The sequence below is a fragment of the Ambystoma mexicanum genome, chromosome 12, assembly GCF_040938575.1.
Source record: "Ambystoma mexicanum isolate Mex_15411 chromosome 12, UKY_AmexF1_1, whole genome shotgun sequence".
NCBI classification, from domain to species: domain Eukaryota; kingdom Metazoa; phylum Chordata; class Amphibia; order Caudata; family Ambystomatidae; genus Ambystoma; species Ambystoma mexicanum.
This window is the reverse complement of record NC_090936.1, coordinates 117,089,955-117,104,458: the sequence shown is the minus strand read 5'-3', so window position 1 is coordinate 117,104,458 and position 14,504 is coordinate 117,089,955. Positions and strand designations below refer to the sequence as shown.

Below are 14,504 nucleotides of genomic sequence, written 5' to 3'. Positions count from 1 at the left end.
CATGCTCCACCTGCTGGACGCAGGGTTGGTTTTCAACTCACTAAAGGTACACCTGGCAGCATACACCATCTCACATAGCAAGGTGTCGTGGTGGAAGGTACCCGTGGTTAAAGCCTTCATGGAAGGAGTAAAGAGACTTCATCCTCCTATATCTAACCCACCACCAGGATGGGACCTGAACGTGGTGCTATCTAAACTCATGGGCCCCCCATTCGAGCCCATGCATAAGACAAGTCTCAAACACCTGACCTATAAGACTGCCTTCTTAGTAGCCATTACATCCATAAGAAGGGTCAGTGAAATTCAGGCTCTGTCAGTGCAGGATCCTTTCTTTACTATTCATAAGGATAAGCTGGTTTTATGGACACACCCTAGGTTCTCACCTAAGTTTATTTCTAAATTCCATGTAAACCAGTCCATCAAGCTTCCGGCTTTCCTCCAAAACCCACAAAGCTCGGCTGAGGTTAAACTACACACCCTAGATGTGCGTAGGGCGGTCCTTTACTACGTAAACAAGACCAAACCGCTTAGAAAGACAGATCAACTGTTCGTCTCCGTAGCCACAGGCAAAGAGGGAGATTGCGTCTCTAAGGGTACCATCTCCAAGTGGATTGTCAAATGTATCCAGCTTTGTTACTCTCTTTCTGACAAAACTTTTCCTTTTATGCCCAGAGCCCACTCGACAAGAGGCATTGGGGCCACTCTGGCTTTCATTGCAAATGTTCCCCTTGACACCATTTGCAAAGCAGCTACTTGGAGCTCTATTCACACTTTTACTCAGCACTACTGCATTGACACCCATTCCAAGACAGATACTCAAGTGGGACAAGCGGTTCTAAGACATTTATTTGCTCATGACCCTTCTCAAATCCCACCCCCTTCTAACACTGCTCGCTAATCTATGCACAGCATGTGATCTAAGCAGATTCCACAAGCCTCAGAAGGGATACATTACTCACCGTAATCGTATTTCTGATGCTTGTATCTGCTTAGATTCACATGCGACCCACCCTTCCTCCCCTCTGAGAGAAGGCGCATGGATGCTTGTAGTCTTATCTTGTCTATCTTCTATCTGCTTGGATCATCTGTACTCACGCTACTCCTCATGCTACCTCATGTCAGGAAAAATACAATCTGAGGGTCCTAGACGCGTGAGGGATCATGGGTACAGTGGACGTCACACTAGGGATAGTATTACTGGCACGCCCTGTGTCGACGACCAATTTTTCAGTTTTGAAAAACAAACTGTAATACTCTGCAGCTTCCACTAGATGTCGGCCTATGCACAGCATGTGAATCTAAGCAGATACAAGCATCAGAAATACGATTACGGTGAGTAATGTATCCCATGTATATCAAACTCAATAGAGTGTCCAGTAGCTATAGTGTGAGTAGAAGCTCTTTTGCTAAGTTTTGCAAACGTGAGGGTTCCTAAATGTATATCAATTGACTGTGATCCCATTGCTGCCACCATATGTGTGAGGTCAACAATGTGAGGCAGACAACGTTTTGATGATTGTTCAAAACATGCCATTTTATTAAAGCGTAAATGATATTAAATGCCTCACTAGCCCTACTCAGATGAGTATTTCCCTGCCTAACAAAACTAAAAGGAACCACTCTAAAACAGGATGTCTGGCCCTCACACTTAAACATCAGATACACAAAAAACATCAAATACACAAAGAAAATTTATGACAATTCAGATAACATCAACAATGATATTCACAGTTTCCCGGTCAACTTTTAGTAACCTGCATGAACTCCCTTCCCGCGGATTCAAGGTAAATTCAGCTACAATGTTCATCAAAAGAAATAAAGAAATCCACGTAGGTAGAAAAGTTTCAATTCACTTCTTGAAGTTTCAATGTCAAAGTAAAATTTTGTTAACCAGAGTTCCAACAACAAAAAAGCTCTTCATCTTGGTGAAATAAAGATTGTACACTTCTTCAAAGTAGCATCAATGTTATTCCCAACCACAATGCTTTGCCATCACTTCCAGTTATACAAGAAGACTTGACACAGTGCAATAGAAATACAACACTATAAATGTTAGTAAAACACTAGTATTTGATAACAGTTATTATGTCTCTATTCACAAGATTAGGATTGAAAATAGGTATATTTGCTAAAATGACTTCACAGTGCTGCTGCTTCTACTTCAACAACTTCATATCTACCAGAGTTTACCATGAGGGCATTCTCATTTGCCTCATAGTAATCCACTTCACTTGTACTAATGAAGTCTTGCATCTACCGACAACCAGATATTCCACCACAGCTTCAGTACTTTGGGACTTAGGACAGATTCTGACAAGATTCACTTAAAGGTACTTCAACACCTTCAAATAGGCAACACACTCTTCCTCTGAATATCTCTCTTCAGAAGGGGGCAGCTTCTTTGTCTTTCATGTCTGGTTGCCACAACGACAACCTAGGTTTGCCTTTATGACCCCCTTCTCCCTTTCTGTTACAGTCTTTGGCAATATAGGTTGTGTCAACATCAAATAATCTTTATAAGCAGCAATATTTCCCTTCCCCAACTTTGCCTTCACCTCTCGGCAATGTTGAAATGTTCAACAATAACTTTTTGTAACGTTTGTTCTGCGTAATGAGGGACACATGACCACTTCTTCATAAGGTTTACAAAGTTTAAGGGTTTAACAATGGCTTCTGCAGCGTTTGTTTTTCACGCGAATGAGAGAATTTACCTGATCACACTCAAGTGCTACTTTCCCATTGTCCCATTGTCCCATTGTCCCATTGTTAAGAATTCAACTAACAACTTCAGCTCGCCTCTGCTTATATGTGAGTGAATATTAAGCTGGATACTGTTGCCGGCAGTGCTCGCGTGAGGAATCAGAATGCCAGGTTTGACTCACCGGCTTCTGTGACCCTCTGTCCACGTGTTGCACAACTTCTACTGCTTCTGGCTTCACCTGGGACCCACACCCTTCCTTGCTGAAGGTGTCTCTGGTCCGGCCACTCGATTAACCCCTTAACTGCTGAGCTTTAGTCAAGTCCTTAGCACTTAATGTTAAGGAGCACCTCTCCCTCCTGAGACCCACGGCTTCACAACAGCTCCTCGCCGTGGTCTCTGACACACTTCTTGCACAGCAACGTCTGCATTAGGCTCACACCTTCCACTTTTCAGCCTCGGCACTTCAGAGTTTGGCAGAACAGGATCCTCATATAACAAGCAAGAGAAATCTGCTGCATCAACGTTCTAGCATCCCTCTGGTTCTCCCACTTCTGTCTGGATTGCCAACACTGTGCCTTCTTTCTTCTGCCTCTGCTTCTACTGCACAAGCTCCAATCAAAGTTCCAGCTCCTTCCAATTGCCTGCACCCGAGGGCGCCTTTTATGTCTCCCAGGTTCCTCCAAGTAAGGGCTGTTAGGCTTAATTGCCTGACTACTACTACAGTATAACACTTCAGGCATCTTCCTTATCCCAGTACTTATGGGAGTATGGGACTTGAAGTCTTCAACAACAAAGTTAGATTTTGTAACTTCTGCTCTCTTGCAAACATCCATCAAAAGTGTGGGATTACGGGGAAAATTAAACAGGGGCTATGCCCAGTATTCCTGGCCTGTTCCACCCCTCTCCCTCCCACCTGATCCTCCCACAGTACACCACCCCCATGGTCAGGATCAGGAAACGTCTGCCTTTCCCTGGCCACATGAGAAGGTTTCCAGGCTAGGTTTCTGGGAGGAATCACTACTAATTCATCACATAAGGCTTTGGGATAACAAGTGGCTTAACATTCACCTGATTTAGTAGGGATTAAGGGACCCATGATATTCCTCCCTAGTTACCAGAAGGGAGCATTAATTATTGGTAGGGGTTTGAAGTAGGGCTCGGCCCATGTCAACCCTGGAGGTCTTTTGGCATATCTGACATGACTCCCCACATTCTTTCTTCAACTGCAGGAAGTTTTTGGCCCAAAACATCTTCCACAGACATGTGCCTGGGTCTTGGATATATCATGATATCTGTCTGCCAGGTGTTAATGAGGCAGTTCTAGTTCAGCCTGTCGGATATTGATGGGGACAAAGAGTTGGTAATGATTGGTCCAATTATTTTCTCTTCTGTATAACAACCCTTTTTTCTTTAACAAGAATTGGCAAAGCCCGCATTTTTTGGTTTTGTGTAGGCATGTGATAGGCATTTGCCAAGTGCTGCCATAATGGTGCTACCTGGCCGTAAGATGTCAACAGTTGGATAATGGTGTGACTACCTGGTCATATTGCCTGGCAAATACCTATCTAATACCTATACACCAAAGAAAAGCTATTGGTTTTGTTATGCTTGTTTTTTTAACAGGACATCAGCGAAGAGCAGAAATAAATCTAGTGGCTAAAGGCACACCTGGTTAAGACATTTCTATTACACCTATATCACGTGGACAACTGCCATTAAGCAATTAACTCTCAGCTTAGAAAAATCACTGATGGGCCAACATTTGATGTTATTGCTTAATAGAGCTAAGCTAAGTCAAAGAGATCCCAGGCAGATGTGTTTTGGGCAGTTAGGGCTTGGTAGTGTTTGGGAATGGCTACTTGACATTAACATGGCAATAGACGATTGTGTGGGTAAATAACCAAACACCACCCATAAACAGTGTCTTACTCAGACATCGCATCTCACTTATATCTGTACTCCAGTGCAATAGTTTTGGCTTGTAAGTGGTACTCAAGCACCACTTTATAATCAAAACTAAAAAGAACGTAAATCTGTTTTACACATTGCTCTGGGGAATTTGGGACGAAATGAAACTCTTAGATCCAGCCTTCTTTGACTTGTTAGAATGCAACACACTGAAAGTGTTAGAGTTCCTTTTTCTTTTTTGCATTTCACAAGAGCTGAGTGCTTCAGTACCAAATAATAAACATTTTTATCGGACTGCAGTGCTTTAGAGCATGCTGAGATTGATTAACGCTGTACTGGAAAAAACAATGTGGTTGGATCTATTGAGTTGTATCCATTACCCTATGAGATTAAGACTGTGTCGTCCACGTTTAAAGTTTCAAATTCCTCAAAACCCACGACTCAGAAAACATTTGTATGGTTTCAGTTGAAGTTTTGTGATATCTTAAGGTTCCAAAAGATCATTTGTATAAAGCACCACATGCTAAAACCCATATGGTGTAATTTCCTCATTATAGAACAGGAACCAGGAATACAGTACTTATAAAATAAGCTTTGATAACAAGTGTATGTTGAGTTTCACACCATAGCCAAGGTAAATATGTTGTCCTGAAGACTGATTATTGAAATGTTTTAATGTCAAGACATTTTGCATAGTCTAATACAAAATAACATTATTGCAAAGAAACTGACTGGGCAGGTGTGCAATTGTTTACTTGATGCTTAGACATGTATCAATGATTTGGTGATGAATACTTGATACAATTAACTAAAGAAACAAATGAAACCTATAGGCTGCATTAGGTTAACATTGAATATTTATAGTGCCATCATATGCTCTTATTATTTAATCAAGCATACATTCAGCACAAAATTATGTAATTGGTGATCAAACTAATTGAATGACAAAGGCACATTGTTTGGTCGGAAAGATAAAAACGTATTAGTAAAATACCACAAAAAGAGTGACTGTAAATGTTATATTAATGCCAATGAGTTAGAAGATGCTGTATATACATCATGAGGAATAAAAGTGCCCCAACATACTACCCCATTGGTTTTCATTGGGCACTTTCTGTTTATGTGTACTATCATCAGTGGAGCTAATATTAGCAGGAGATGGAGGTAAGACAGCTGAAAACAAAATATAAGTGGTGGAAAGCGTTTTTACATGCATAACATTTGAGAAAGTTTATAGGGAGGTATCAATATGTTGTAAAATTGTGTAAGTACAAGAACAAATTGTTATTTTATAAAGGAAGAAACAAATGACTATGATGACTTCTATACAACATTTGCAGTATTTTTGGTTAACAACTGTTGCTGAGCGTCTTACATTTCGATTTCCCAAATGATTTTCTGTAATGAAATTTTGGAGGCTTGTGGAATGCTTAGATCACATGCTGTGCATAGACCGACATCTAGTGGAAGCTGCAGAGTATTATGGTTGTTGTTTTCGAAATTTGAAAAGGGACGTCGACAGGGCGTGCCAGTAATACTATCCCTAGTGTGACGTCCACTGTACCCATGGTCCTTCACACGTCGAGGTCCCTCAGATTGTTTTTTTCTGCCAACGTAGATGGACACACTATAGCGGAGTTCCTCTTTCGGCATATCACCAATGATTATTATAATTGATCTCTCTTCCTATTCTTTATTCACCGACTATCGAGATCATCTTCGACAATGGTGAAGGAAGACGATCGTCAAAGAAGAACCTTTCGACAAATTCGTTCGGCCAGGGAGGGCCGCACCGGGCTTCGGCCCACGCAGTGGGGAGCGAGGGGGGAGGTCATTGAAAATGTATTTGCCCCTTTTCCTACATTACATTTGCATGGGTACCATTATATGTTATCATGGATAAGACCCCTTTTAAGTTCTGCCCTAGTTGCAGGAAAAAATTCCCATGGGTCGACAAGCACCTGGTGTGCAATCTCTGCCTCCCACGAGACCACGTCGAGGAGAAGTGTCGAGCCAGTAGGCTTTTCAAACCGAAGACATTGAAGGACTGTAAAAACTAAACGCTGGGCCAACCACGCAATGAAAGCCATAGCCACCATAGACGTGGAAGGGACCTTCAGCGATAGTAGCAAAGCCGCCATTTTGGATGACGAAGGCAAAGGGGAGATGCTAGTTTCCCAAGCGCAAGCCCCCGACCCTAACAGAGAGGCCAGCATGCCTGTTATGGGGACGATCCCCGGCGGCACGGGCGCTCCCACAACCCCTACCTCCACTAAACACACAACCCAGGGCCAAGACTCGACGTGGTTGTCGACTAAGGGCCCACGCCCACGTACAACATCTAGGGAGAGGTCCACAAGTTCACTGTCCTCTGGACATTTGCGATCCCAATCGCCACATGACAGGCACAGACTGTCGAAAGACCGAACAGACGTTGTGCATAAATCCGCACCCGAACATCGCACGTCGGCTGACGAGGTGTCGGGCCACTCCACGACCTAGGTTCGACTTTCTTTGTCGAAATCGGGTAAGATCTCAGTCAAAGTGGGACTAGCCCACTTAGTGGAAAAACACGTCCCGAAAGGGCTTAGAAAGGATAAGGAGCCTAAGAAGCACTCTTCCAAGACGCTTCATAAGGATAGGTCACTCTTCCCACCCAAAGCCCAGCCTCACAGGGCTTCCCACACTCACAAGGGTTCTCAACCTCAGGAGAAAGATTCCTTACCAGAAAAGGACTCCGTAGTAGGCACTGTAATCCCTCAGGCTTCCACTCTAGGCCCTATGTCCATCCCGAGCTCAGCCCAATGGACATGTGAAGACATAGATAGGGTCATGGGGAAAATGACATTTATTGGCAATTTTTGGGGAGAAAAATCCAGAAGCTTTCCAAAGCATCCAGAACACTCCTCCTACTACAGCTGTCTCTGGCTCACGAGCCATTGCAAATGCCCCTACTAGTCAACAACCATCTAAAAAGTCTCGTCCGGACACCCTGGATATTTCACCAAAGGCTAATCTTCCCTACTTAGATCTTTATGACACAGACTATTATGATGCTGATGCTTTAGATACTTATACAGCTCTAGAGGGCACAGAACAAAACTATGGTGACAACGAGGATGAGACAGAGATGTACACTATAGCCTCTCCCATCAACAAGGACCCTCCAGGGCTGATTCGCCTATTGACAACCAGTCCCTTCTGAATGACATGCTCATTAAGGCGGCTCAACACTTTCAGATCAGAACACAAGAGACTCAGCAGGACAAGGATTTTGTTGAGAATATCCTGGGGGGATAAGAAATCAGTAACCCAGTTTATACCAATCCTACAAGCTATCCAGAAAAGGATCCAACCATCTCTGGAAACACCAAATCAAACATGTGCTTTTAACCCACGCATAGAGAAGCTCTTCCGCCCAGCACCCACGACCCCCTCTATATCAGGGGACAACTTAAACCGGACTCACTCGTGGTCACAACCACAAGAAAGAGAGCGGGTACTCCACTAGCATCCTCTGACGCTCCACCTGACAAGGAGCAAACACCTTTACACCATGGGCAGGAAGGTAGCCTCTTCTGTGGCTTTGCAGGCTAGAATAGCTAACAATACAACTCTCTTAGCTAGCTACAACTGTCATAAATGGGACGAGGCGTTCGCACCACTATCGTCAGCCCTGGAACCATTAAATACTCAGTTGGCCCTGGTAGCAGCAGAGGGCAGAGCTGTCTCGAGCTGCATCCTCAAGAACAATGTAGACACCGCTGACAATGCGGGAAGAATAAGTGCGGAAGGCACTATTATCAAGCGCCATGCTTGGCTTCGCAAATCTGGCTTTAAGCAGGAGACACAAGCAACACAGCTAAATATATCTATCGAACCCAACGTCCTCTTTGGAAAGGCAGCGGAGGACGCTCTAAAGTCTGCAAAAGACGAATACAATACTCTGAATTCCTTGGGGGTTTACAGAGAAACCCTCAGGCCAAAGAGGGAATAGTAACTTTCGTCGCTTCAGCAAACGAAGTTCCCAAAGGGGTTCAGGGTATGGTCACAACCAAGGGCCATCCTTGGGTAACAATCAGGGCCAATCCTCACAGGGTTGCCCAAGAGGACAGCGCCGATTTTGCAGCCGGGGGAGGTCCTCCACCTCTAGACGTGGAGCAACACCACCTCCAAAACAGTGACATTCCGCTACAGGTGCTCTCCCATGCCTCTCCAGTAGGAGGGCGCATTTCAAACTTCACCCAAGCATGGGGGGGGGATCACCTCAGACAAATGGGTGATATCCACCGTGGCGGGCGGGTACTGTGTGGAACTAATCAGCGACCCCGGACCCATCCACCGCGCCAGAAGAAAAACTCGGAGGAAGAACAACGCATCCTTCTCGAGGAAATCACTACGCTGCTCCTAAAGGACGCCATAGAGGTCGTCCCGGGGAACCAGGTAAACAAGGGTATTTATTCAACCTACTTCCTTGTGCCAAAGAAAGATGTAACAATGACCCCAGTATTAGACCTACGCCCTGCAAACAAATATGTCAAGCCACAAAAATTCTGCATGACTACGCTACAAGAAGTGATCCGTCTGCTAAAGCGGTGGGACTACATGGCAACTCTGGATATGAAAGAGGCTTATTTTCATATTTCAGTGTTCCCAGTGCACAGAAAATTATATTGATTCAAGATAGCAAACCAGCACTACCAATTCAAGGTGCTACCCTTCGGCATAGCCTCTGCTCCAAGGGTATTCACAAAGGTACTGGCGGTGGTGGCAGCACACATGCGCAGGGAGTCAATCCCAGTGTACCCTTACCTGGACAATTGGCTGATTACAGGGGAAACCCCCCAAATTTGCAGGACAAACATTCAAAGGACGATAAATCTTCTCTTTCTATTGGGCTTCTCAATAAACCAGAAAAAATCAAGCCTTGTGCCAAGCACAACCAAACGGTTCCTAGGAGCTTTAATAGACACAAGGGAGGCCTTGATCTTCCTCCCAGAAGAAAGAGTCCAAAATATGTTACTGCAAATACCACATTATCAGGGCGGTCGCCAGATAAGCGTACGCAAAGCTATGCGATTGCTAAGCATGATGGTATCTTGCATTTACATGGTCCTGCATGCAAGCCTGCGCATGCGCTCCATACAGGAGTGGTTGGCGATACAGTGGTCTCAGTCAAGCAGTCAGTGTGACGATCTAGTGGTCGTTTCGCCAACACTAGTACAAAACCATCACTGGTGGACAAGGGAGAATCTTCTAAGGGGCAAACCCTTCCACGACCCAGAAGTGTAAGCGATAGTGACGACAGATGCCTTGCTTGCCGGTTGGGGGGCTCATCACCTTCATCCTATCAAACTCCCGTGCCAGACATACCTACTCACTCAGCACAGGGAACAACAGTGCACCCTCAACCTCAATCTATGAACTTGGCAGCATGTCTCCTGAAGTCATAGAGTTCAGACATTTTAACCTGCCACAGAGGTGTATGGACATCCTAAAGGAAGCAGGAAAACCCAACACCAGGCACTGTTATTTCGACAAGTGGAGACGATTTGTAGTTTGGTGTCAGTCTAAACAAATAAACCCCATACATTGTACTCCATCTAACATTCTAAATTATATGCTTCACTTGCTAGATTCAGGGTTAGTCTTCAACTCTATAAAGGTCCACCTGGCAGCTTTATCGGCTTACACCACCTCCCACAATAAAGTATTGTGGTGGAAGGTACCGGTCATTAAAGCATTCATGGAGGGAGTAAAAGAGTAAAACGACTCCACCCTCCCATTTCTAACCCACCGCCAGGATGGTATCTCAATGTAGTACTCGCTGTGCTCATTGGGGAACCCTTTGAGCGGATGCATAAGTCAAGTCTTAAGCACCTGACCTACAAGACTGCCTTCTTAGTGGCTATTACTTTCATAAGAAGAGTTAGTGAATTCCAAGCATTGTCAGTGCAGGATCCTTTCTTTACCATACACAAGGACAAACTGGTTTTACGCACTCATCCTAGGATTCCCCCTAAATTCATCTCTAAATTTCACATAACCCAGTCCATTGAGATACTGGCCTTCTTCCAGAACCCTACCAGCTCAGCTGAGGTTAACCTCCACACACTAGATGTAAGGAAGGTGGTGCTTTACTATGTAAAGAAGACCAGACCGCTGAGGAGAACAGATCAACTGTTTGACTCCATAGCACCAGGCACAGAAGGAGACCGCATTTCCAAGAATGCCATCTCCAGATGGATAGTCAGATGTATACAACTGTGCTATTCTCTATCAAACAAGACACTGCCTTTCATGCCAAGAGCTCACTCCACAAGAAGCACAGCAGCCACTCTGGCTTTCATTGCAAATGTCCCCCTAGACAGCATTTTCAAAGCAGCTTCATGGCTCAGATCACAACTTGACTCAGCACTACTGCATTGACACACATTCCAAGACAAATACACAGGTGGGACAAGCGGTTCGAAAACATCTGTTTGCCAATGGACCTTCTCACAACCCACCACCTTCTCCTAACACTGCTCGCTAGTCTATGCACAGCATGTGAGCTAAGCAGATTCCACTAGCCTCAGAAGGGATACATTACTCACCGTAATCGTATTTCTGATGCTTGTATCTGCTTAGATTCACATGCGACCCACCCTTCTTCCCCTTGGAGAGAAGGTGCATAGATGCTTTATGAGCTTGTCTGATACATATCTGTTTGGATACACCTGTACTCACGCTACACTTATGTCAGATACAAAACAATCTGAGGGACCTCGACGTGTAAATGGACCATGGGTACAGTGGACGGCACATTAGGGATAGTATTACTGGCACGCTCTGTCAACGTCCCTTTTCGAATTTCGAAAACAACAACTGTAAGTCTCTGCAGCTTCCACTAGATGTCGGCCTATGTACAGCACGTGAATCTAAGCAGATACAAGCATCAGAAATACGATTACGGTAAGTAATGTATCCCATACAAGTACAGAAAGCATTAAAAAATAATATATTTAGAGGATTTCTACTTCAACTATATTTTTTTGTGGATTACTGATTACAGTAATCATTGATATGTTGAGTTAACGTTTCTATTTTGTTCTAATCCTTAGAGACATGTGCTGTCAATAACGGCGGCTGTGACCGCACATGCAAGGATACAGCGACAGGAGTTCGTTGCAGTTGCCCAGTGGGATTTACTTTGCAGCTGGATGGTAAAACCTGCAAAGGTCAGAATCCATGTGTTTCTCAATGTGTAATTTGTCTTAGTCATAACACAGCTGCCTTACATACAGCTCTAACAGGCAGCACTTAAAAGTAACCAGGAATCAATTTCAATTGCTATTAGGTCTATTCTAGCAATGTCATGTTCCTTTGTTTCTGCCATACCATTGCTAAAATGTTTTCTTGTCTTCTGTACATTACTGTCTTTTTTATGTACCTGTCATGAAGTGAGCTTGTTTTCTGAGTGTTGCTTGTATAAATCAAAATAAATAAATACCTAGTGGCTGGAATAAATATATAGCTATGTAGTTAACATTTGGTTGTGGTTTACTTCATAACTACATTTAACAAAAGCATGTTATTACCATTTATGGATAATTGTGATTAAAATGTTATCTAGATTTGCAAAGTTCCAGCTTACAAAACAACAACATTTTTTTTTATTGACTTGGACCTAAAGTGCATATACCACCAGTTTGCGAGCACATATTTAAAGTCATAATAGTAGTTAGAGATTTGACAGAACAACATAAGTAAAAAGGGAGCTGTTGTTAGCCAAGCATAAGGGCCCAAATCAGCGGACATAGACAGTATGCTATACCCACAGGAGAGACCCGGGAAAGCTGACCCCACTAGAGCCCAGGCAACGTCACGTGAAAGACCCCAGGGCCAATGGGCCATGAAGGATAATATCCAAGCCATTTTAGCAGACATCAAGATGGAGTTCCGCAACTGCATGACAGAGGTAGCGACCAAAATCGAGGCACTGGACAATCGAATGGAGGAGGTGGAACACAGGGTGGGGGAAACAGAGGGCCAAGTCCTAGAACACTCAGCACAGATTACTGAACTGCAGTGGAAACTCCAATCCCTGGAAGAAAGCAGCGAGAACATGACCCACAAGCAGGAAGATTTAGAAAATAGGGCTTGCAGGAATAACATCTGCATTACAGGGTTCCCCACCTCAGTTTCAGATCAGGCCCTGCCGGTCTACATCAGTGACCTCTTCCAAACGCTTCTCCCGGACTGCGATAAATCGTTACTCATGCTGGATAGCACCCATAGACTGCGAGCGGCAGGGGCACCCCCACGGCAGACACACCAGAAGTGATCACCAGGGTCTATTTCTTCACCACAAAACAAGAAATTATGTCAGCTAGCCGCACGCAGGGAGACCTGACCTATCAAGGAGCTTCTTTACAAAACTTCCAAGACCTAGTGCCTACTACATTCCAGCGACAGAGAGCCCTGTGGCTGTTAACGTTCTTCAAGATCAAAAGATCAAAAATCGGTGGCTATTTCTGGCCACACTTCAATTCTCGTTCGAAGGACAGACACGCATAATTCATTCCCTCGAAGAATCCAGCGGTATCATGGGAGGTGAGCCATCGACTCCAGATGAAGACCTGACGAACCCGTCCCCTGATAAAATTCAAAGCCCAACCCTGAAATCACAGTGAAACCGTTGGATGAAAGTCCCAGGAGGGGAACCTCCCGCCACTCAAAACTAACGAGAAGCATCTTGATTTCTGTGCTGGAACACACACTCTCGGCGCCCAGGCGTCCCACGATATGCCCCAGCCGAGTGAATGGACACACACTCTGACCACCAGCCCACTCGGCCTGCTTTGGTTAAGTTCTGTTTTTTTACCTTTGTTGTGGGGGTCCCTTGTTGACCCCTTCGGTTGGTGGGCCACGTTGGGCTCCAGTTCAGTTACAAGTAAAACCTGGTTGCAGCAAAACAGCATCCACAGCCCAACACCTGAAGACGACATTCCCTTCGACAGCTCGCCCTCCCTAACCCCCACATGACCATTGAAGGCGAACAACGTGATACCCCCCCACCACATATAAAGCTGTGATACGTCTCACTGAACGTTAGAGGCCTGAACTCTCTGGAAAAATGCAAGTCCACTCTCAGGTGCCTGCAGGACCTCCAGGGCTCAGTAGTGTTCCTCCAAGAGACACATTTGTTGGCGGAAGATTCCCCACGGCTGTGAAGACGGGCATTCCCGATGCAGTACCTGCCATCCGGTAACAGCAAGAAAGGGGGCACAGCAATTTTGTTAGCGAGGGGAACGCCCTTCAAGGAAAAGGAGATCCTGCGGAGCCCGGACGGCAGAAGATATGTTGCATGTTGCAATAAAGGGTGATCTGTACGATCAACTACACATGCTAATAGCCATATACGCCCCCAACGAGGGCCAGGAAACCTTCCGTGATCTGGAATCAATGCTCCTCCCCTTCATTGAAGGCCAAGTAGTTATAGGAGGTGACTTTAATGGAGTCCCCAACCCCTTGATAGACAAATCCTGCGCTCCAGCACCTAGGGATTACAATGCTGCACTAGACCTCTGCCACCTTGGTCGTGATCGTGGACACCTGGCGGGTCCTCCATCCCGAAATGGCAGACTTCTCCTTTTTTTCGCACATCCACCGCTCCTCGTCCCGAATAGATCTGATTCTGGCAAGTCCACAACTGCTAACGTTCACCGATGACGTAGAGATCGGCACAAGGGTCCTATCTGACCTATCTGCTCCAATCCTGATGACTGCCCAGATCTTAGACCTCCACCCTCCCAAAAAGCCTCCATGGGCCTCTACGAACCAATGTTACACGATATGTTGGTGCGTGACTCCATAAACAAAGTGATACATAAGTACTTCAAAGAGAATCCGC

General features: G+C 44.9%; 1 protein-coding gene across 3 annotated transcripts in view; it reads left to right on the top strand.

Moving 5' to 3' along the window:
• SCUBE1 (signal peptide, CUB domain and EGF like domain containing 1) overlaps window positions 1–14,504 on the top strand; it is a 2,600,196-nt gene that overhangs the window by 878,343 nt on the left and 1,707,349 nt on the right. For all 3 annotated transcript variants that reach the window (XM_069628128.1, XM_069628129.1, XM_069628127.1), the window contains one exon: window positions 11,713–11,829. In XM_069628128.1, the coding sequence (XP_069484229.1) occupies window positions 11,713–11,829 (117 nt within the window). The remainder of the gene's footprint in view (window positions 1–11,712; window positions 11,830–14,504) is intronic.